The sequence below is a fragment of the Rissa tridactyla genome, chromosome 4, assembly GCF_028500815.1.
Source record: "Rissa tridactyla isolate bRisTri1 chromosome 4, bRisTri1.patW.cur.20221130, whole genome shotgun sequence".
Classification (NCBI taxonomy): domain Eukaryota; kingdom Metazoa; phylum Chordata; class Aves; order Charadriiformes; family Laridae; genus Rissa; species Rissa tridactyla.
Window position 1 is genome coordinate 83,414,603 of NC_071469.1, and position 25,731 is coordinate 83,440,333.

At 41.4% G+C, this 25,731-nt stretch overlaps 1 protein-coding gene across 1 annotated transcript in view; it reads right to left on the reverse strand.

Annotated features, from left to right (window-relative positions):
* Positions 1-24,962, reverse strand: part of PEPD (peptidase D) — a 133,430-nt gene extending 108,468 nt beyond the window's left edge. Inside the window, exons 1-5 of the mRNA XM_054198808.1 lie at positions 24,881-24,962; positions 20,077-20,260; positions 18,651-18,778; positions 3,179-3,242; positions 1,078-1,125 (exon numbers count right to left, since the gene is read on the reverse strand). Of these exons, the coding sequence (XP_054054783.1) occupies positions 1,078-1,125; positions 3,179-3,242; positions 18,651-18,778; positions 20,077-20,260; positions 24,881-24,924 (468 nt within the window). The 5' untranslated portion in view covers positions 24,925-24,962. The remainder of the gene's footprint in view (positions 1-1,077; positions 1,126-3,178; positions 3,243-18,650; positions 18,779-20,076; positions 20,261-24,880) is intronic.
* Between the last annotated feature and the right edge of the window lie 769 nt (positions 24,963-25,731).

A 25,731-nucleotide genomic window follows, 5' to 3' on the forward strand; every position in this document is an offset into this window, starting at 1 on the left:
GTGTACTTCTTCATGGCAGTGGGAGGACTGTGAAAGCATTATAGCTCCATCCTCTCAGCCAGGAATTAGGTGAAAATTCCCGATTACAACAGGATGCTCACAGAGTGACAACTAATCAACAACTTGATGTGCAGAAATGAACAGTAAGAAAGCACAAGATGGTCAAATATTCCCTTTCCCACTCATTTCTCTTAAAGGACATGAGAAAAGCTATAGTGTTATCTTTTATATGTGTATATGAGCGCACGTGTGTGTACACAAATATAAGTGGAAGAAAGACTGAAAGCTATTCAGGGCCTCTTTTCTTAATGGATAAAGAAATCAGATCTCATGCTACGTAACTGTTTAAGGGGGACTTTTTGTAAGACTTCTGTCTGGCAACCATCATGGGAAAAGAAGAAATCCAGGAGCTCTCACTGCATTTGCTGTAAGGGAAAGCTCAGAGTCAGCAAATCATTTCTTATATTGATTGGAGACAAGAAATCAGATACTCTTCATAGTGAGAGGTTTACAAAACATCTGTCAAGGAAAGAAGCTGAGGGAAAGGTGATGGCAAGAAGAAACTTGCAGCCTTTACATCTATTCATTCATCCTTCTTCCAGAGAAAAATGCAAGCACCATCCAAAGTACTTGGCAGGCGTGTGATATCACTCCCTCCTCCCAGAAGCTGTTCTTACCAACCCACTCAACGCAGAAAAAGTGGTCCCTGAATCCTTGTGGGATTTCCACAGAAAGGCCCAAACATGCTCATGACATGACCAGAGCGGCAGAAGAGAAGAATGGAGTTTGGAGTCATTGCTCAAAGGCTGGAGGAGAGCATGGCCAACGTCAGATAGGCTTGTCGTGTTTTACCAGAAAACAGACAAAGCTTTTCACAGGGAATATAGACTGGGGGGCCAGAGATTACAGATCTTGAGATCATGGAGGAGGCAGAAGACTAGATGACTATACACATGTAGCTTCAAATTTGGCAAAGATGGGGAGGAAAAGACAGGGAAGGACCGTGCAAAGAAATATTGAATAAACTGATCTCCTTATTGAAGAAAATGGGTAGCTATTCTGTAGAATATGACTCACCAAAGTAAGGAGCACAGCAGGTTTCTTCGAAGCCAAGACACTGGATATCTAAACAGAAGTTTTAGATTGTTACTATTTTTCTTTTTTTTCTTCCTTTTAATCACATTGATACCAATATCATCAACATTTGCTGTACCCAAAGTAAATGAGCTGCAAAGACAAACAATGCTCCTCTGATACCTTTCAGATATCGTAGTGTTACCTGACACTTGTAACAAGAGTCAGTACATCACAAAATATTTAGACAGAAACAGTGCTTAAGTTCGTGGTGTCCTTTAAAGACATAACTACCAACTATAACTTAAGATTAAGTCTATTGTCATCATTTGGAAGACAGAGGAAATATGAGCCAAAAAGATGTAATGTCACACAGAAATAAGGAATAACAGGGTACTCTGCATCCCCAATGCACCACTGCATATAAAACATATGTGCATTAATACTATTATGTCACAGTGTGCTAAATACTTAGTAACGAATGTTTACTGTTATTCCCATGGGTCATCTTTTACTGCCTAATACGTCTTTAGGCTCCTTCAGCATTTTTCAAACACTGACAAACTGAGAACAAAACCACTGGGCTTGCAGAGAACTGGGCTTTCAGAGCAGCTGCAGAAATGTGGACGCTGCATGACACGTTCCTTCAGGCAACGATCAAATCACGTGATTCCATGAAGCACAGTTCTATCAACTTTAAACCAGCTTAATAGCACGCTAATAATATTAAAAAAAGAAAGCATACGGCAGCAAGGTATAAAAATACAAATTCCACTTTTTTTTTCCTCCCCATGAAATACCAGGATTACACACATACACAAGTTGGTCATTTGTTGACATAAAACTGTCCTGTAAATAACATCCACAGAGTCCTGATGCTGGAAAACCAATTCCTTGGCAAGCCAGGCAAAAGTTATAGACAGAACCTTTGAAAGCTGAACAGATTTTCTGCAAGCTTCAAGAGCTTCTATCTTCAATCCATGTAGTCCAGGAGGAAAACAGCCTTTATGTTGGGACAATTTACTGTTCCACATAAAGAGCTCTTTTTCCCATCAATGAGATTTTTAAGCAGTAAGGAAGCAGGGAATAGAATTGCAATAATGGTATTTGTTGATGGAAAGTGACCCAAAACAACTAAGATGGCCTAAAATAAATGTGATTTTTAAAAATAAAACATGTCTTTTCCACTTGCCATTTTCGCCATCTGACAGATGAGCACTGGAGAGCCTGCACTAAACACGACTCCAACTCACGCATGTCAAAAAACAACCTCTCCACAGCCTCCCCCACCCCCAGCTACTGAAACACAGGATCAAACTGCACTTCATAGCTGGACTCATTATGAAAATGAAATGAAACTGTCTCACAGCTGATGAGAGCAAAATGTTTGGTCTAGTGAGTCTGAGTTAGTGCTCTGCAGGGACAGAAGGATCAGAGTCTTCCTTTTCAAGCTGCTCTCCATGAAAATCCCCCCCAGAGCTTGGCAGGAATACTGCCCTCACCCTGCTGAGCCTTCCTACCAAGGAAAAGGTAATGCCCAGGTGCATGAGCATGTAAACATCTGCTCAGAAACGAAATAAGAAACCTAATTAAGCAAGTCACATTTGCATGTCAAAATATGAATATATTTGCTTATTCAAATATTAGAATGATTCAACATAAACTAAGAGTAAGGCAGACAGCCTTTCCTCACAGCTCTTTGGAAGCACAAAATAAATGTAGGCTCCTAAGTCAGAGGCAGGACATGCAAACTCCCTGCCAGCAATCTCCTCAAATCCCCAAGGCTTTGCAGAAAAATCTATTTAGCAACACGTTTCTGTTGGATAAAGACAGACTGACAGATCTCACAGACATGTTCTGTGCATCATGAGACCTCTTTGGATTAAGACCTTAATGCTTAGCTCAAACTGGCAGCCTTTTAAGAAATAAATAAATTGCACGTGCTTTATAAAAATGAAGGACACTTTCCAGTAACCGTGGGGGGGGAAAGGTCCCACCAAGTCAGGAGACATCCAGTAAGCAGAGGACTAAAGTTAAGCAAAATCATTGCCACATACTGATTTTTGTATTCACAGAAAAACATTCAGAGACACAATCAACTCACCTCATTCACATAGTGGACTTCATCCACAGCGTATTTTTTCTTGAAGAATTCAGGGGGATGAATCCTTTGGAAAACAACAAAAGAAACATTTGGGTTTAGCTTTATTGTCCTCTACTATCACAACAATAGAATCAGGTATAAGAAATGTTTTAATAATCTTATTCTTGACTCCACTTCTCGAAATAGGAGATTTCACAGAAAGTTGCCAGGCTGAAAACTCAGTGTGCATTAATCCAGTCCACGCTTGATACTTAGACTTCATGGTCTCCTCCTGAATTAAAGTGGTTTCTTTCCCCATTCACTCTACTCAAGACAGTTTTGTTACAGGTTTTTGCCATGCCATTTGTATACAACTTTCCAACTCACCAGATGTCGGAAGGATGTGGAAATAGGAAAAGACCAGTTTGCCCTGTGTTATATTCAAAGAATGAACAAAACATTCATTTTCTACTCTGGTAACCCCTCTGACGTGAGCATGAAATGGACTGAGGGCTATGAAGGCGTGGACTCTGCCGCCTCTACACCAGAGACCCACTCCTCTAACCCAACAGGATGTCCCACGTGTCCGTGATTCCGTGATTAAATCACTTCTGCTGTCTTCTCCCCCATGCCCAACCAGAGACTCAGCTGGGGCGGGGGCCAGCGTGGATCAGTGCTCCAGGGCTCCCCCACCGGCCCCCAGACCAGTGGCTGCACCATTGCTCATTCCTTCACTTGATGGTAGCAGCCCGTGATTCATGAGACTTTAGTCTCTGATTACAATCTCTACACCTCCACGCCTGCAATTGAAATAAATATAATCAGTGTAATTCTGAAAATGTAGTCTCAAATGAAAAAAAAAAAAAAAAATCCCACCCAGCTCACATCCTTCCACAGAGTAAAGAAAACAAGAGAAAAAAACGTGGTTGGAAGAGCTGGAGTGTGGAGGATCCTGTGCGTTTTCCTTCCTGAGAGCGAGCAGGAGAGCAAGAGGTGTGCGAAGGACCGACTCGTCAGCTGTTTAAACGTTAGACTACAAGAGCACAAAACCAACCAGGGAAAGAATAAATTAGGCTGGAGAGCGAAGAACGTTTCTAACCCTTGCAGTGATGAACAGCAGAAGCGGTGGGACAAATGGCCCAACACCTTCAGGAGGTGCTCCATAACAAAGGTGTGTGCCCTAGCCACCCCCAGGACCAGGTGGCTAGAGCTCTGATTTATGTCCTTTTTTTTTTTTTTTTTTCTCAATCTTGTGCACTCATTTTTCATTTTACATTTCTTTATGCTCCAAACAGTACTGGGCTGAGACATAAACAACAACATGAAAACGTTTATAGTGTTCTCAAGCAGTAAATCACAGATTTTGTTAAAATTTATTTATCCATGAAAGTACTACTCCAAAAGTAGCACAAAAATATCTCATCATATGTTCCCTTTTGCAATTCTCCTTTTGTGGACTCTTCCCATCACTGTTGGAGATTTCAAAGTAATTATCATTTATCTTCTCTCCCTGGCTAATTTCACATATAATTAAAAAAAAAAAATCACTATATCCTTGTGTCTTTCTATACCCTGTATTTTATAGTTCCCTTACCTCCAACTTTTGCATACTTTGTTTCTCCTGCAGGTACCTGCTTTCCCCTCCTTCATTCCTCACACATTCAAGTACTTTAATATTCCAGAAACACCACAGTTTTAGCACTTTCCATTTTCGTTCTCTTCTACAGTTTCAACCAATTAATCTGGTATCAGAAGAATCTCAACTGCAAAACCAGTTAATTTATGGCCAACGGTAATTTATGGTAATATATGCTCTTTACAGCAATACCTGCAAAGCACCATTTACAATTAGCGATATTGTTTGAATCCAAGAACGGTTTCTTGTAAAGTAAATATTTCTTAAAAGTATGCCCACAAATGTGCTGGATTTTAATCACTTTGTTTAATGCAGTTTAAGTAAGCATAGGTCTCATTTTCCAACACGCCAATAAGAAAATTTCTGTTTTCTCACAAAGTGTTTTTCAACTTGGGTTTTTTTTTTTTTTGTTAGTTGCATCCTATAGTTGTGTCATCTACAGCACCCTGCTGCTAATTTAATTCTTTGGAATTATGGTTAATATTAACCCATTATTGATTCCATTCCAGCTGTAATCCCTCCAACGTCTCTTCTTATGTACACCATCACTCTTTTGAGGAACAGAAGTAGCTCATCATCCTTTCAAGGCTGAGAATTTTTTCTCTGCTTTGTAGAAAGAAAACAGCAGCTTCCCACAGCCCTCCGTCCTTTCTCTCACAGCTATTAAACTAGGACACCTTCCAGCTACTTTCGACTCCATCACACCTCACGACAAGCTGCCAGGGTTCCCAGATGTGGACTTCCTTGCTGGTCTTGTTCTCACTACCTTGCTCAGAAGCCGGCAAGACTTCTAGTGGGAAGCAGAGCGCCAGACTTCTCAGCTCCTCGCAGAAGCGCTCAGGGCTCTGCCTCACTTTTTTTCTTCAGCCATTTAGCACCTCTGACTAGATGGTAAAATACATTCACATACATTTCCCACAAACCACCATTCCCTAGCCATCCCACAACACTTCAGTGGTGAAGCCACCTCTCCCACTGGGAAGATTTCTGCAAAGATCTACCCTATTGCAGAACCGTACGGGCGGAAGGAAAAAGTGCACAAGGAACTCCACATTAAAGCAGAAAAATTCTGTGCTGTCACATACAGAAGAGCAGGAGAGGAGGAAAAACAAAAGCTCGGGGAGAAAGAGGAGCAAAGATGATCCTCACTCAGACCTTTCCGGTCTCTTCATTTTTTTTTCCCCAAGCTTAACGTGAATCTCTGAAATATTATTATGCACCAACATTGTAGTTACAGTAAAAAAAGTACCAGTGGGGAGTTCCTGAGCAGAGACAGGGCTCTGTACTCATTTTTATCCAGTTTAAATGCAAAACAGGCTAAAGTCTAGCACCGACCATCACTGTGACAGGGAACGGTACCTTCCACAGAATGCTCACTGGCATCATGAAAACCAGAAGTTACATTCAGTTATGATAATTTCAAGTACATCTGGCACTTCACAAGATGAGGAATACTTCTCTCTACAAATGACTCTCAGGCAGGTAGAATAAGTTAATTGCTTACAATTTTTAGGTTTGGCTTTGTCTTTTGTAATGCTGCTATGGGCTGCCAGTTTCAAAATTCTGATTAATCACTGCAGAAAATACACACAGAAAAACCCACAGCAAGTCATAAATTAATTAGAAGGATTACCCAAGTGGAAGATATGATCCCAGATATTATTGAATCATGTCTCTCCTTACCTATCAAAAAAAAAAACCAAACACTTTTGTAAACAGATGCAAACAGAAGCAATGGCACAATTTTTGCAGGCTTTTGGGAGGGAAGAAACGTGCAAAAATTTTTAGATTCCCTGGTAACATAAATTAGTAAAAACCTACAGAGAATAATGCACTTCAGCCCTAAAAACACTCAATATCCATTCCCTATAGTTTTATAACTCCAGCCAAGCAAATGCCAGGGTTCGTTATAAGTGTCAACAGTTAGCTTCCAGAATAGCAGGAGTCATTATTTTATCTTATAATGGAAATAAGCCACTCCAAACTCCTGGAACTGCATTGTGCCCAAGTACGCATGCCCAAGTGGCCAGGCAAAAATCTGGCATCTCATAGTTTATGGCCATTAGAAAGAAAACATACGAGTTCAGCACTTCTATTTATTTACAAGAATACAGTCCTCACTCTTTGTCACCAAAGCATCCCTTAAACAAGGCACTGTCTCCAGTTCACCACTTACAATTCTTCACAATTTTCAGTCCAGTGAAACAGATTGAGTTATTTTGTGTTAAACATCAAAGTTGTTTACATTCTGCTGATGCGTCCTATGTAACTCTTCCCTCTTCCGCGTTCTTCTATCCAGTCTAGCTCACCTACTTGGTTTCTTATTCTCAAGATTTTTATAGTAATTGGGAAATCCTGAAGATGCCTTAAAGATGTGAAGCTACGTTTTTAAGAGAAGATTCAAGTTCTGATGCGCTGTCTCATTTTAACAGCTAAGGGTTTTGTAAAGCAACAAATATTGAAAATTCAGCTTTCAATCATAACAAGCGTCAACGTCTTTATAAACAAAATTCTACTGAGGTAGCAGTGGGAAAAAGAAGAGGAGGAGGAGCAGCAATACTTTCACTATGAAAACACAGTGTGAAACGTTAAGTCAGACAGTAAAGTAATACCCCATATTAGCTAGATCTCACTTCTCTCATACATTGATCAAACACAAAAACCACTAGCAAAAGAGTAAGGGAACATAGTATTAAAAACTAGCAACCAGGAATCCCAGTCAGCCCATCAGCTCAGTGAAAACTTCCCAGTTTATTCTAAACTTTTCCATTTGGTTTAATTAAATTCACAGTGGTACCTGATGGCATGTTTGAAAACCGAGATCCTTCACCAAATCACAACCTAATCATGCCAGTGCAGATTCTGCCACTGACTTTGACTGCGCAGTATTACGACTGGCTCCACTTCAATGCGATCCTTTGAACAGGAATGGAATACTGACTGCCCCATTTATCCATCAGTAAGATGAACAACTCTGACAGCCTGTCTTTAAATACACAAAAAAATATATATATTTTGAAGCTTTTATATAGGTGGACAAAATTAAAACCTCATTTTTTTTGCAATGCTTTATTAACCATGTTGTGTTTTCATTTTAAACCCAATAAAAACTTGGTCTTATTGTCTAAAACCACTTTAAAGCTGTTGTTCATTACATTGTGCAAGAATTCATAACAGCAAATCTTAAGAGATTTGTACAAATTTGACATTACTGTAAGAATTCCATTAAGCAACATTTCTTTGTACTCTAAAGGACTCTGGAGCAAGAGCCTTGTAATACCAACATGATAAAAGTGTGTTCGAGTTTTCAGAACTGCATTCAGAAGCGAAGTACAAATGAGATGGATCTAAATCACAAATGTCAAAGAAAAACTGTGAACAGAATTTATAACAGCTGATAGCTATTCCTGAAAGAAACGCATCTAAGCCAACTGCTAATATATTTGCAACCTAATTGCTGATATACATTCATATGTATATGTTTTCATTTGCATCTAAACATTCTTGCAGGCAATCTTCAATATATATTACCACTTTTTCCTACTGGTCGCTTTGTATTTGCATTTTTTCATGTTTCTAGGACAGATTTTCAGGTTTCAGTTCTTACAGTGGATCAGCTCTAAAATGAAATTCAGCTTTTCCTAAAGTACTCCAATTTAGCTTTTCCTCAGCATTTCATCTGGAGTTCCTAATTCAAGATTATTTATGTTACTGCATAGCCAAGGACGTAAATCTGTTCCTGTTGGAAAAAAATACCCAAGAGCAGGAGGTTCCAAGCTTTCTGAAGCGTGGCAAGTTGACTGCATCGTCTCCTCTAAAAGTTGCCTGGGATTCCTTCCTCCCCACAACACAGATTAATCAAAAAGCTTTAGCTTTCCACACCCTGCTAACACCAAGCAGCCACCCCGATCAGGGCATCAGCCCGTCCCGCTCCGGTCTGCTAGCTGACACTGAGTCTTGGAAAAAGCGTACGGAATTGCCAGGACCCTCCAGAGGGTGGTCTTAGTATCAGCACTGCTTTTACACACCTTACATTTCCTAATATATCTGCAAGCCATTCACAGATTATAAAAGCCAGGAGAGATGAGAATAAGCACGTGTACTTCATTTTTAGTTTGATTTCTAGACGCTTTGATTTTCAGACATCTGATATGGTTGTACATCCTGCTGTTAGACTTTGCTGACAGCATCCTCTCTCTCTTCCCTACTGAAATTCTCACAGCAGCCTGGAGAAGCCCTTGGTCAGCTCTTTTAAAATATTTGGATAAAAACATGACCTTTAGGAGCTACTTAACTTTCTCTAGGTTTACTGCTGGAAGAGAAACTAGTTTGCCACCATCAATTTGTGATGCTTCACATATTTTTTGTTTCTCTCAAATACAGAACTAAAATACTTTATTGAACATTTACCTGAATAACAACACAGAAACGGCACTTGCACCATTTCCATCTACTAGCAGAAGCTGTTTGAATTGTAACTGCCAGTTTTGCTTTCTCTTCTGTGTTGTGCTAATTCTTTGCCTTAAGCTTGTCTTGTCATCCATCCGGGATCGTTCAGAGCTCCTGTTAGCAAAGTTCTCTTGTGATCAGCTTGTCAGAATAGGCAGACACATGAGAACCATCAGCATGCTTATAAGCATTATAGGTTTTATGTTCACTTATACATTACAAAAACCATTTCCTCATTTCTGTGGCTTTACACCTACACAATTTATAACAAACCCTTAATACTAAGATTTTAATGGTTTTACAGAATTCCGTAAGTCTTCACCTCTGGCCTTGTTTGCGTTTTAAAGCTATTCTTAAAGAAGGGTGCCTTGAACACAACTTCCCTTACTGCACTGTTACAGATAAGAGAAAGCGATAGGTGTATCCTAACATAATATGAGGTTACCATTCTCCCGCAAAAGGCAATCCGAAGTTAGTACCACACGGCACAGACAACAAAGCAGTATTCCAGGCTGTCTGATCACACTTGCTATCAATGAACTTACATTAGGGCCAGATGAGAATCACCTGCAACTTCTAAGCACTGAATCTGGCTTTAGCCAAAAAAACATCAGCATTCATTTAATGTATTTCTAAAAAGGATCAGTAAGAATCTCTAAATGCAAGTCCACAGCCATTTTGAGGATCCCTTGAGGATGTCAGGAAGGAAGACAGCAAGCACTGACACAAAGCAAGACATGCCATACTAAACACTATCTCCTGCAATTAAAATACAGATCTGCAAGGCTTTGTCTTTTAGATCCACAGCTCCTGGCAGTTACCGGAAAGTGATGTTCTTCCATGCAGTAATTGAAAGTAAGAATTAACATAGTTGGAACAGTGTATCAAAGACACAATTCATGACAAAGTCTAAAGCCAAAGGGATCTACACAATAATGTTCAGGCTACAGCGCTATCTTAAAAAGCCCTACAAGTACTATTGCCTAAAATGCATGAAAACCTGTCCAAGCTCATATCATATAATCAGAAGTGACGCAGTGAGACAGAAAAGCTAAAACTAGCAAAACTTGACAGTACAGCTTTCTGCTTTACAGGGATACAACAGTATTGCTTCCTCCATTCCACCCTAACTTTCACATTCAGACTAACAGATATAAAACACCACTCGTGGCAAATTCCCTTTAACTTGAGCAGATAGTCTCTACCAAGCAAAGGAAATGCCAACACCAACGTGCAGATAGTGTCTGTACGTGGCACTGCGGCATGCACACACTGACTGCCAGCAAGCCACTGCACCAGTTATGTGGCGTTTTCCTCACTTACATGGGAGGAAACACATGCACAAGGAGCAAACTGGCCCAGCGGAGTCGTCAGCAATCGAAGTTGCACAGTCAACCACTCCATTTCTCAGGCCTTGCTAGAATGAGCTTAAAGCAGAGTAAAAGTTTCAGTGAGACTGCATGCGAAGAATAAGAACCCTGGCAAAAATTAAACCAGACGAATAGAAATACATCAGCAAAGCATGTAGAGCAGGAGGAGGGAACGGGATACAAAAGCAGTGTTTTAACGCTGTCAGAGATGCACCAATAAACTCCCTCCTCGTTACAATATCATCAAGTTAACAGATGGCAAAGCATTAGCCAAACAAGAGGGTGTCGAGAACTGCTAGAAAGAACAACACAGGAGGCTTTACAAGATACCAGCAGATGTTCCTGACTTTGTCCAAAAAAATGCAATCACCTATATATCCAAAAGGAATTTCACTATCTCAAACAAGAAGATTAAAAGGCATCAAGCTAGATTTAAAACAAAACAGTACTAATGGGCTCGCTGGTATTACAGGCAGCCTCCAGCAATGTTTTGACTACCTTAAGGTTACTCCCTTCCCACATTTCTCTAGATTCTGGTTTATCCTTCGAAAGACAGAAGTACTTGCATACATGTAAACTCAGACTCCTCACTCCTTTTGATACAGTCCAGAGCAAGATGGATTTTGAGAAAATAACAGAATTTAAAAGAAATTGAACTGAAGATGAAGACTCAAGCTGACTTGACTGGAAAAGGTAACCAGGGCTGTACCTGAAGCCATTTCTAGCAGAGGGACAGGAGTCCACATGTTCTACGATGCTGGGTATGAGACACTGGACCTCCCAATGCTACGCACAGATTATGCAGAAGCAGAATAACTATGAGCAACATACAGACCATTGGACTTACAAAATCAGAAATAAAGTATTGAGGAGACTCTCATGGGTCTTCCTAATAAAAGCCAAGCTCTGAAGTACTTATTTCAGCTACTTCAAATATACGGTCTCACTGCATCTGCTCAGCTGTTCCCACCACAGCCATTCCCAAAAGATGAAAAGTTCTTTAGGTTCTCTATAAATTCTACCTCAAGAAGCAGTGCCTCGATTAGACATTTAAAAGATACTATCAAGAGCTACCCCAAAAAACAAAACCAGAAAACTTGCAACTGGTAACCTTTGCTTTATTTCTTTCTGCAAATAAAATGCTTCCTTGGAGAGAAGGGCTCTATACTAGTACAGAAAAAACTGTAACAAAGGGAATGTTTATACACTGAAATCCCTGAAAGATTTCTTGTAGCATAACACTGCTGACAAATACTCATTAGAAAGCTCTGCTCCCCCAAAAAAAAAGGTACAAAAAGACTTACAGCGGTTAAGACGGTAAGCATAATTTCTAGGTCACTATATGGTAAGTGTTCCACTCAAACACTGGTCCCAGCTCACGCTTCTTAACTGAGAAAGTTACATACTGAATCTGTCAGTAGCAGATGTTCTGCTTTTTGCTTTGGAAAAAAAGCCTATAATGGGGGGGAAAAACGAGCAATATTTTATGTCCCACACATAAAAGCACAACAACAAGCTCTGGAATGTGTGCAGCATGTCCCTCAGCTCCCATACGAGTCAGTAACAGCATGAAAAGAAGCAGCACTGATGTTTACAGCAGCATTAAGACGACCTGACCAGTTTTAGGAAGGGGATGACAAGTATTCCCACCTTATAACTTGTAAGGAAAATTAAACCACGAAGAAATTAAAAGGAACTTGCCACAACAACTCATTGGGCACAAAGAAAAGGCAGAACGTACCCGACCCACCATGCCACGTTGCCCCTGTAAGACACAGAAGTCGCTGGCATCCCCCAGGAGTCAAGTCAAGGCCAAGCGCTCACACCCAGAGCTCCAGCAAGTACACAGGCAAAGGGGCGCGCAGCGAGTAAAACAAAACCTGCTTTTACACACATTTACCTCTCAAGAAGCATTAAGAGTGATTCTACTCTTCCCTATCCTGTTTTAACAAAACAGTTGGGTTTGTTTTTTCTCCTTTGTACACTTCTCAACACAGACAACGCTCTCAGAGAGCCCTTCCTGCAGGCGCAGGCAGACACAGCACAGGTCGCAGGGAACAAAAACCCTACAGAAAACAGTTAACGTGAGGAGCTGAGAACATAGAATTTTACAAGTGCAAGAATAGAGGCACCACTGTAGATATTTCACTTGACAGTCTGTTTCACTGGAGTGCCTTCTCAAATCCAGGCCAAAAAGAAGCAGAGAGCTCTGCGCTCACACCGGGCAGAAGGCTGCGTGGAGGGGCAGAGCCTTGTCGGAGCACTGCTGACAAAACCCCACCGGCACTGCTTTGGCTGCAGCGTACCTTCCCACCAGCAGCAGAGCCCTTGGAGGAAAAACACATGACATGCCTGATCAAAAGAAAACTTGAATTCTCTGACATTTCAAAATGTTATCAGGAGTTTCTATCACTGAACTCGACGCTCCTGCTAGCGCATTACATAAAGTATCAAATAAGAAATGCCTGGTGAGGGTTATCAACATTCCTGCTCATACCACGGGCATGAGCCGTGCGTAGGCAGGACGCGACTTTCTCTTGCTGTAGTTTGAAGCCACATCAGGATATTAAAAAAACTCTGGTGCAGCATTGTCAAGCTGATTTACTTAGTGCTGCTTCTGTTTCTCAATACACCTGAATCAAAAAGAGGAGAGAAAAAAGAAGCACTTGAACACTTAATAAATCGCCAAATCGTGCATCCAGTCAAAGGTACATCCGGATACGGACTGCAAATCAATGGACTATAAATACTGTATTATAAATAGTACTATATATAGTATAAATTAGTATTATTGTTTAAAACTTTCTCAACATTCTCAACATAGAACATTCTCAACATGTATTTCTGTACAAGGAAACTTAAGCAGTTAGAAAGCAAAGATTTATAAAAACAGTTACTGAAGTAAAAGTGACAGAAACAATACATATTCACACTGCACCAGAGCAAGGCTTGTGGACAATTAAAATACTGGGACAATGACTAAACTCATCGTTTGCGAAGTCAGAGCATTCAAGCAGCACTGTTTAGAGAAAAACAATCATCAGTAAAGTGGCAAGAGCAATCCAGACACTAATTATTCTGTAAAAGTAATTTTTATCCACAGAGAAATATTGCAATAATTGAACGGGAGACAACAAATGGAAATCACTGTACTATGGAGAGAACCGGAATCATGGAAATTAAGCAGCATGGGGAATTGCACGAGTAAGTCTCGTCAATCAAAAGCAACCAGCTTTATTGTACGGTTTTCAAAGGATCGGATGAAGAGTAAAGCAACAGATGTACTATCCGAATAACAGTAAAATAATTGACAAAAATCTCTCTCAAGACTCTTACTCTCCAAAATCAACTCAAATTGGCTTGGACAGGAACACTACGATATGACCTGAAACCCAGTGACTAGCCATAATAAAAAAAGTGAAAGGCCTAAAGCAGAAAATAAAAATAAATAAATAGATAAAAAGATGAGCTTTCCAAGGGCTGGGAAACCCTCCAACTGCCACACTGAAAAGCGCTGTATCAATTTAGACTGGCGTTCTCAAAAGATAAAGTGATCACCAGCAATGGACTGCAAGTCTTGATTAGTGGGATACTGCAAAGACTGAAATTAGTTCTGATGCTATTCAGAAACAGAAGCAGGACTGAGTATGTTCATGAGATCCACAGATGGCATTTGCAGGTGTTAACAAACTTTGCAGAAAAATTGCAATTGCCAGTTGGTACAAAACAGTAATAAGATGACCTGAAGTGATTAAAAACTGGTGGGTTTTTTTTAAACAGTAAAATAAAGATTCACTGGGTAGGGGGAAGGGACAAATGGTAGGAAGGGATCAAACTGACAGACATAGAAAAAGAAAACACTAAACATATTTAATTTTAGAGAAAAAATTACTAGCAAAAATATAAGAGGATGATACAGCAGATCAGTTTAGAAGATAAAATGGAAGACCCTTCTAGAGTATGCTATCTGAACACACAGCTCCAGATCGTGCTACGGAGAAGACAACCTGTATGTATGTACATCATCAATAAAACTCATCCAGAAAATGTCCTTCATTCCTGCAAAATCTGCATCAAGAAGAGCAAGAAAGGTGATTTAGAGTGTGGCTCCTAGAGCACTCATATACATCCCACTACCTTTCCAAAGAGCTGTCTCAAATAGCAGCTTGCATAAAATGGGCTCACTACAGACCTTGCCGCCTTCTAGCCAAACTTGCAGCTAATTACTGCACGTCTCAGCCACCACGATGTAGTCAGATAAACATACCACGCTGTACACAATTTAATACTCACAATTATTCAAAACACAAATGCCACAAAAATTTACCCATGCCTATTAAGAAAAAGAAATCCAGAACGTCATTTCCTAGCTTCTAATTTTCATGGCCACACACAATCTATAGAGGAAAAAAAAAAGCTAAAAGCCAAAATAACTATTTTTACAAAAGCGTTTGGGGGGAAAAAAAGCAAACAAGCCAATCATGTACTTCTGCACTTCTTTCCAAAGGTAGTAAAACTTCTCAGCTTTGCTGAAGTCAGTCAAGTTTAATCACTAAAACCAAAGGCTGATTTTGGTTGTAACCTACTTAGAAGATGACCGTATTTAAGAAGCTTCCTCCTTAGGTCAATAAGAAATTATTAACATTTTTAAAGCATCTCCCCGTGCTTTATTAAGCTCCAAAGTGCCACACCAATGTTCAACTTTGCAAATACAGATAGCTTCCAATCAACTTCATGGAAAAACGTTACTTACAGTGGATGCAACGCTAGATTAATGTTGTTATACTTACCAATCAACGAGCAGGGCTCCAAAGAAAACACAGGAAATTGCATATAAATATTGTCCTGTCTCATTTAATATGTATTTCTAAAGTTAGAGCATGAAAGCGTTAAATATTTTTGTTTTCCATTAGAAACACTCTTTACGTGTCAAGGCAATTAAGTTATTTTGGCATCCACTCCACATAAAGCAGCTGCTGTACAGTATGTTTTACTTTATAAAATATCTTTAATCAGCACACTGACTAGTTCTGTCATTTATAATTAAGGAGGTAAATGGCAGGTGCAGCATTAATTAGTGAAATTGAAGTCTCTGTGCAAGACATGCAGTCATACCAACTTAATGCTGCCGAGGAATAGAAATGATTGCTCACTGCTTTGCACCACAAACCTGACTAGGTAAGACCATGTCGAGGAAGAGGGGCATTTACAACACAGTTACTCTTCTGGAGCCTTTACAATCCTATATTACCAGATTCATTTTCTTAAATTCTTCCTCCAAAACTAAGAATAGAAAAATACTTCAGAAGCGCAAAAGCCCATGCCCTAAGCCATCCTGTGAGTCTTTGTTTCTGCCTTACAAACAGACAGAGAAGCAGGGGGCAGAGGTACGGATCGAGAGATAGACAAAGCGGTTCTTACTTTAAAAGATTTTCCCAGGCAACAACTAAGAAATGGGCTAGCCCAACCTCTGGAGAAATGCCCACCCTCATGATCTGAAAACAGACTGACTGCTGTTGCAATCCCTTCCCAACAGGAAAGTAGGACCACCGGCCTTACAATTACCCTCATAACAATTCTGCGATTGCCACCTAAAGACATTGTGGGGTTTTTGAAGAACGTCCTTAGTCTGTGAGTTAAATCAAATCTCTCCTCTCTTTTGAAACTCCACAGGTTATTTTGGCTTGAAGGACTTCTGAAAGGTAGCCTTACAGCTATTTACAAATCTTTAGAGGGCGCACACTCAGCAAGAAGTCCTACAAGACAATTAACACTTCTAAAGAAGTGCCAGTCACCCTCAACACTGGTACAACATAGTGCTGGGTTCCTGGCAGACCACAGCCCAGGGTGGTGCATTCATCATCTCCATGTTCACCTATTCTTCAGAGTCCCCAGGCACCACCTCAGCACGTCAAACCCTTCATGAAAACAAGTGCAGTTCATGAGACTAAAATAATTACAGCCCTTACGGTCTCATTTGTAAACTAACAGCCTGCTCATCTCCAAGCAAACACTCTCAGACACTTCATTGGTCTTGGCCAAACTAAGGCTGCAATTTGAAAGAAGCCAAGAAGCCCCACTTTTGCATTAGATCATGGGAAAAAGGTTAACCCTGACTGCCACATTACCTAAGCTACATTTCAAAACCAACCCAAATAGGTGACCCTCAGAAGTGAAAGCACAACAGTACATCAAACAATACATTTAGTAATACAGTGGTAGTAGAGTAGTAGTAAAGAGCTTTCTGCATTAATTTTAAGAGAATCTATCCATTTCTGCCTAACCTCACATCGCAGATTCCCACATCTGTCTTAAATAGATAGCAATGTAAACACCAGGCAAAGCAACTGCACCCTGTGCTATGAAACAGAAGACCAGCCATAGACCTCAGTAAAATACCAACCTCAGAAACACCATGCAAGGCACTAAATTAATTTGTGCTTCATTGATGTTACATTTATGTTTCTTCAGTGGATACATAGTGCCTTCCACAAGCACAGAAACAAGCATTTCCAAGGCAAACTATAGTAGATAAACAGCAGTGGATGGAAGGCAAACTTATTTGTGTTTTTCTTTCAGTGCTAGCTTTGACTTACAATTGAGTCTTCTGGGAAGGAACACAATCCCTAGCTGTGTGCAGTACCCCCTGCCAACCAACTTATGAAGCAGAACTGCTACTGACTCACAAATGAGTTATTCATCCATCCTCCTTCTGACAAGCAAAAAAAGTACATGACCACAGCTGACAGAAGAGAAAATAAAGATTCAAACAGAGGGAAGGGTAAGGAGGAGAATTTAGAAAACAAGGATGCTGTGATAAAGACAATTTGTTATACTCTGCAAGAAGAGACAAGGACAATAAATTACTTTTAACCAGACTTATAATTCTGTAAATGAACCAATAACGAGTGCTGCACAAACAAATCAAAAAGGCCACCATTTATAAACACCACAATATTTTGTTTGAAAATGCAAAATGACAGAGGAATTTCAATAATATTTTGAAGCCTCTTCAGATTAGACACAATCAGCGTGGGTACAGAACAGCTGATCTGAACTAGCAGAAGAGAACTTAGGGGGAGGAAAAAGCTTTGTCTGTAAACGGTAACAAGCACCACCAGGGAACAGACTTTAACAGACGTTAAAAATACTTCAGATAGCAGTACTCACATTTTTATGCTATCACAAACGATTTCAGTTCCCTGGCAGGTCTAAGACAGGGATACTCATATAAACTCTCTGAGAAGACAGCAGCATGCCCTACCATATGGTTTGGCACAGTTCAGCATATGGGATTGGTTGCAATTGTTTTCCTTTTCCCAAAATTAGCATTAAAATGTAAGTGATAGCTTCAATTAGAAGCGAAGCAACCTGAACTCAAACTATTAAATTAGAAGTAATCCAATGTTCTGAGACAATGTAGACAACAAAAAAAATTTACAGTTTGTTAGAGGGTATAAATACAATTAAGACTGAGAAAAGAAATGAACACATAAATAAATCAATTCCACCACTACTGCGGCACTGAGCAATATTTACTACTGATGTGGAAAGAGAGAGAGATGTTTATGGCATACTCACAGAACAGAATTAAAATTACATTCCCCAGTCTGTCAGTTCATATCAAAAAAAGGATCAAAGAGGTTAAACTACCTCTGCCATTCATAAAGCTTCATTGGCTAAGGCGGCTGCAAACTGGTAAAGCAACCTGAAAAAGCCTGCTTTACTATTTAACTTGTTCTGTCTTAACACAAGATTTCTGCTTTTCTTTATGGTTCAGCTTCCTTTCATGGATCCACAAGACCCATGGGTTGCAATTATAAATGTTTTCTCTACCAAATGGTGGCGGATCATTTGATAGCATATGATCAAAACCAACTGATCGCGTTTTGTATCACTATATGCACATATCACTACAATTCACACCCAATGATTTGGTGGAATCTGATTAAAATGAGATTGCATTCCAGCTCTACAGACAATTACATCACATGGAGTACCCAGATACATCAGAACACAGTTAAAAGATATGTCTTACTTTCCCATCCAAACTGCATAGCTTTCAGGGAGTTGTGGAACAAAAAGCATGGATCTTCCAGTATCAACATCTACTGCTCCAAAGCAGCCTGCTTCAGTTACTCCAAAAGTCCAGTGAAAGTAAGATTCCTAGGTTAAGACAAAATACATTCTTAAAAGAAAACCCTCACTTCTACCAGCTTTAGAAACACACTACAGTACATACTAATTCCTACTTCCATGTATCTGAAAGAAATCTCTCTTGCTTTTGGAGGGGGGAAATGGTTTAGGTCTAAAGCTTTTCAGACTGATTATTTTTAGGTTACAGTAATACAAATCCCTCTGTTGGTAACTGGAAAGGATCAGAGATTAATTAGCTACCACGAAAAATAAACAGGTCAACTCAGCACAATAAATATACATCACACAATTAAATACAGTCTTCCAATCCCAAATTAGGGAACATTGTATCAGGAAGAAACAATAATGTCACAGGAGATAAGGGGGAAGCAGAGCGCAGATTCATTGGGTTGTGAATTGAGTGCTGAAGTGAAACTCCAGCCTCCCCCAGAGAAGAGGAAGCTGCACTAGGAACAGCCTTTAGCAAGAGGTTTTTTAAGAACAAACAAGCAAACAGCAAAACATCTAACAATACAGAGATGAATTCTGGTAAGGACAGACATACACTCTGGTACCTGAAAGCTGCATCTCCTCTAAAAACAGACCGATAACTACGTAAGATAAGTGCTATCTAGATTAGAATTTATTGGTTTTGTTTCTTCATAACATACAACAGCCCAAATAAATTCACAAAACAAAGTACTGTAGCAGCTACGCACAGCACACAGCTTTGCAGGGGTACGTATAATTAGAGTTCTGTTATGCCGACTTTCCCAAAGACTTAGAACGCATTCAGCATGACATTAACAAGTTATTAAGTCCTATCTGTGACAGAAGAACACATGGGTACTTAAGAAAGAGTCTAATAGGAGAAGACACATGTTGTAAATTCTAAGATACAACCTGCTTTGTGGAATACACGATTCATAAAAGCTTAAAATACACTTCTCTATGAATAAATTCAGTTTAGGTCCACTGTAATATGTTTCACTACAGAAAGGTGGCTATTTTTTGGGTCACAGAAAAGACTGAAAAAAAATATGAAATATTCCACGGCTGCCTTTAATATTATGTTAAACACTGGTAGGCAGTAGGGCCTTAAACAGGTTTAGGCCTTTAAACCAAGTAACAAGCCTGCATACTAAAGCACTGAAAGAGAGAGTAACTCAAAGCTGAAGAGGCAACATTAGAAAGAAGCCAATTTATTTAAGCGAAGAAAGGCAATGCGCACATGAGAGATAAAGAGAAAATAATTAAAAATAATTTAAAAATTCATGCAGTTGAAGAGCGTTTCTTAATTTGATTTGAAGTTTTAATTCAGTTCTTACCTGGCGAAACACGATACCAGTATCTGTACAGTATCTCTGGGTTTCTTCTCCACCCTGCAGCAGAACAATCGAATTCTTCTGGACATCCTTATTCTGTCTCAGGCGATCACACAGCCGTCTTCTATTCAAGGCAAAGAGCGCTACAGGCACTTTCAAGGTCTCATTCCCCAGCCAAAAGGAGGGTCTAGAAAAGATTTTTTTAATTGACAATTAATGGAAGACTAAGACAGTGGTTGGCACGATTCAGGTGCACAGCGTTCGTTACTTTAGTCTAGAACAGAAAAGGAAGTTTAGTTCAACTCTACAAACAAGAAACAAATCACTGAAGGGGAAGAGATGCTGAATACCAGCATCACTCTCAAACAACAACCAAACATTGCTCATAGGCGTACCAAATGAAAAAGATAGCAGCAGGAGACAGAGCTGGCTGCAGCTATGGCCCACAGCATGTCACTCCTTACATTCCTTTAGGTAAAACAACATGAAAAGTAGATGGAGAAAGCAAAAACAGCCTAGGTCGGCTCAGTAACAGCAAAACAGGAAAGAACAGAATGAGTTCTGAGTTACTGAAAACAGAAGTGGAAGGGTACAGTAAGTCTGGCAAACTTCAGCAGGTCCTTCTGGGAAATGTTCAGTAGCTGAAACGGAGACTGGAGAGAAAGGATGATGGATAGCAGACACAGGACAACTGCATTTCCTGTATTCACACAGTATCTGCAAATTTCTTTTCTATGTACGTATGTTTATTCTTGCATGCACACAAGCCGCTTCAGACAGTGACTGCACTGACAGCCGTGGCCGCAGGAGCACATCCCAGATGCCAGTGACCTCCTGCTGCACATCACCACCTGCCCCTAAGGCAGCACCAACGCACTGAGACAGCCGGAGAGCTTCCCCGCGATGGTACTCAACACAGCCGCAACTGGGAGAACACAGGTGAAAAGTAGAGCGCGCTATTTAAGGTGTTTAAAGTGCTACAAGAATATATTGCTGATTCATTCACATTTGTTATAGGTCCATACCTTCACATTTTGGAGCTTTACCAGTAGAACTACAGTAGTTTGTTGTAGGGTTTTTATTTTTTTTCAGATCAGATAAGGAGAGAAGAATATAAGAGCATTTCCTTTTTTTTTAATGTTTAATATAGCAAAGCTGTGCTTTGGAGCTTCAGTATTACAGATAAACACTGTTTTACCAATAAAACCCTATGATTTAACCCCAGTTTGCCCCTCCAACGCAGCTTCTCTCAGCTTATTGGAGACTGACGGGCTGGATGGTCATTTTCTATCAGATATGCTTCTAGAGTAGATGACAGAAAGGTGCAGTTAAATTGTTACTATGTTAAAATTACAAGAAACAAACGAACAAGGGACATAACCTTAGAGAAGCAGAGCTCCACATCTTAATTATTATATAGTTTTCATAGGCAAACTGAAAGGTAACCTTTGATTTATAGCTGCTTAGGGTAACCTCCTGAAAGACTTTATCAGCATCAGATATGTAAACCTTATAATTTCTTACTGCAGACACAGCATAAAAGAGCTAATAAAATATGTTATTTTACTTGTTTATAACTACTTGATGTAACAGCATAAGTAATTTTAGAAGGTGAATGACTGCTCTTGCTAATCCAATTTTTGGACTATGCACCTAGGAGTTCAGCTGATGGTGCACAAAACTCACATGTTTATGTTTATGACTTCCCCCCACACACCTGATAAACCAGCACCAGGGCAGGTGATCGTTACAAGGGCATGGCGGGGAAGCACAGCATAAGTTTTTGTTTTGGGGTACTCATGCCTGTAGGAACAATGAAGCAAGTTCATAAAATCCACGCAAAAGCTACTGAAAGTTTTAAATCAGACAGTGAACCTTAAACTAAATATGGGCAAGGCTTTTCAGGTGCAAAGCTGTAGCTCAGCAACTCATCAATAAGCAAGAGGTTGAAAACGCTGTTATCCAAGCGAGATCACCCCCTGGAGTAACTCCATGCAGAGGCCTGGAAATCATACGCTCACCTTATTACAAGTATAAAAGGGAAGAGAGAACATCATCAGATACTCTTATGCCATAGGTTGCTCTCAGATCTTTGTATCTGCTGATAAAAAAAAACACAAAACAAAACAAAACAAAAAAGAAGCAGAGGTTGTAGCACAACCTGTCTTATATTTTTGCTTCAAAGGAAGGAAAAGAGTCACCTTTGTTGTAATTTTATGTGCTTCACAAGTTTGGGTTGGTTTTTTTTGCTGTGATTTAAAAAAAAAAAAAAAGACTGACCTCCCTCCTTCCTCAGGCCTGTTCCTACACCCTGGAGCTCATAGGAAGCTGCTGCAAATGCACATTTTCATCTCCATTACGTTTACTATTAATTCTTTTATTGTACTTAAAACCTTTGACAACCAGAACGAGACTCAAGGAGAAATAATGATGTCAGGCAGCAATTCCTACTGGTAGCTCACTAAGCCACTTTAAGAGCATCTTTTACTGGGATGTTAATAGTGGAGTTGAAATGCATTCTGATGCAAAATGACGATTCTTCTGCATATTTTACCTAAGCCTACGGCAAAACTGGGTTCTTCCTTATATATAACAGATCCTGCTTTCCCTGCTTGAATTTGATGCCACGATATTCATCGACAGCAGAATCTGGCCCTGTACCATTGTTTCAGACTTGCACATTTTTTCATGGGCAAGCCTTGGTCTCTATTTATAGAAGGCTGTGTCACTGCCATGCCCATTGCTCTGTTACTACGAAATACACGGCAGGTAAGTAGGTTACGACTGGCCCGTTTTTCCTCTTTTCCATAATCCTTCCAGCCCAACTGTTGCAAACCCCTGTGCACATACTGTCCTGTCTATGCCATGATTATTATAAGCACTTTTTCAGTTTTAAATAGAATTCATCACTATGCCACTCATGGGAAGTTGAGCAGGTACATGTATACAGCTGCCTCACATGCATTATCAACCCTGCCAATACACATGCAGTGATATCAGCATAAAACTCCCTGTTATTTGCCACCTAACAATACTACCACAAATTCTTTCTAAATGGGGAACTACAAGCTTTCAATTTTGGTCTGTGATCTCTAATCCCTCAGCCGGTTTACACCACACAAGACACAAGAATACCGGAATGTAATTAGTATGATACATTGGCTGGTCCTTCAAGGTCTGGTTCTTCTCTTAACGCAAGGACCCTGGTGTCTCCAGCCACAAACTCTAATGTAGAATTATATATTTGATAATGAAGCATATGTCACGGAAGCACTACTTTGTGGTGCACACCTCTCTGAAGCTATGCAAGCTTCTGCAAATAAGCATTAGTCAGTGTCAGAAATGGCTACTTCCAAGACCAGGAGAGGACAAGTGAAGCTCAGCTTCCTTATTTGCACTACTCTGGTACCAGAATTCAGCCATTGCTCAGCCAGGTAAAGGCCTCCCACAGAAGCTGACGGTTTCTCTGCTGGCTGTCACATGCAATTTTTACAATCACTTCGTCCCGAGCCCTCACAACAGCTCTTTTATTTTATTAAACTGGAAGTGAAACGCAACTAGGAACATTAAACTACATCTGTTTCTTTAAAGGATATTTTTCTTTTGCCTGGAACTGTTGATTTCTAAAACTTATTGCAGAAGTTTTCTATTTGCAGGGAGGTTAGTTTGTTATTGTATGATCCATCTAATATTTCGGTTTTGTTTTGATGCAACCACCAGAACACACTAACCAAGAATCCTATTTTACTTCTGGTTTTCCCACTATTTTTCAGTTAACCTATCCTACTTCTGGTTTTCAGAAGGAAAATGACCAACTGCTGGTTCTGTTCTACTGAGGTCACACAGACAGCATCCAGATTTCAAAGATGAGAAACCACTGAAACTACTTTTCAAGAAATTATCATTTGTTTTTTGACGGGACCTTACTTATTTGTTTGTTTTGGGCAACAGTTATCAACATCAGCCTGAAGTCTAGCCAATTTTTAATGCTGTTTCCACATCAAATATGTGAAGTGCAAGAGGCCTACGCTAACAGCAGCACAAGGAAACAAGCGAGGCCAGTAAAAGCAACTAATGCTGTTTAAAGCATAAACTGGATGTTTTCTTCACAGGGAACTCAGCGCTCCGTGTAGATAAATCAAAAACGCCAAGTCCCGTCCCAGTGGATGTGGTACCCACTGCTCTCGGCAGCAGCATCCCTGTGCAGGGGACACCGGCGCGGGAGAGGACCTCGCAGGGGACACCGGGGCGGGAGAGGACCTCGCAGGGGAGCGACCTCCACCCGGCCATGGAAGAGTCAGCGCCAAGGCCCAGCGCGACATCTTTTTGGCGGCTGCAAAAAGTTCCCCTCTTGTTTTGATGCATTTTCAATGGCACCTCCGTAAAGCACTGAATTAGCTATAAAGCGCGGGAGAGACCCTGCGCTAAGCGCTCCGCAGCCACCCTGAAGCGCGATTTCCCAAACCTAACGCAACTCGAAGGGTACGCCGGGGCGGGGCTGAGGCGCTGCGACCCGCTGGGCCCGGGAGCGGGGAGGCCGCGGGACTCCCGCGGCTCTCGCCCTCCCACGACACACCTGCTCTCGCCTCCGGGAGCCCCTGCCCGGCGCAGGCAGCCGGCCTCCGCCGCACCAGGGCCCGCCGCCGGGCCCGGCCCGCCCGGGCAACCACCGCCCTCCGCCACCCCCGGCCCGCCTCAACGAGATGCCGCCGGCCGGGACGCCCCCCGCGGCGAGGGGAAGGCGGGGGGGACGCGCCGGGTCGAACGGGGAGCGCCGGCGGTAGCGCGGCCGAGGAGCGATGCTTACCCCGCCGCCGCGGCCATGTTGCCTCGCCGGACTTCGCCCGTCATGTGAGCGCCGGGCCGCAGCGGCCCCGCCTCGGCGCGGGGAGGCGATGGCGGGCGGGGCGGGGCGGCCCTGTCAGGGGAGCTGGGGCCAGCGCCCGTACCGGGCGGCCGTCCCGCAACCGGGCCCGGCAGGGCCCAACGGGCCGCTGCTCGCCTCAGGCCTCCAGACCTGGCAGGAGCCGGGCCGCACTCCTCGGCAGCGGTGTGCGCGGGGAACGCACAGAGCTCCCCAAAATAAGTGGTTCCTCAAAAAATCCACGTAAGGTGCCGTGCTGCCGTCATCCCCGCATGAATTTTGAAAGAGAGAAGGTGTTTCAGAGCGGCCTCCAGGCATGGTCCGCTGCTGCCAGTGCCAGCCCTCCGGCTTGCGTCGCCCTGCTGAGTTTTACTCCTGTTCACACAGGTTTCTCCAGAGCTCGGGTTGAGTTGTTCTTGCCTCAAAATTGCAAGCTACCTAAAGAAACCAGGGTTCACGTGGCCAGTATCTGCGGTACAGCAGCAAAAGAAAATACCCAGAAACATGAAATACCGGATAAAGAATGAGAGAAAGGAGCTCTGTTCTGTGACCTGCATGAGTTGTTCTGCCATTCTGTACCTCAATAAAACAAGTGATAAAAGTACTGTTCTGAGCTGGCAGCTCATCGCAGATACCACTGCCCTGCATGCCTGGAAGGAAAGCACAAGTCCTCGCTCTGCTGCTGATGAGCAATTACAGAGTCACAGAACCGTTTGGGTTAGAAGGGACCTTGAAGATCATCCAGTCCCACCCCCTGCCCTGGGCAGGGACACCTCCCACCAGACCAGGTTGCT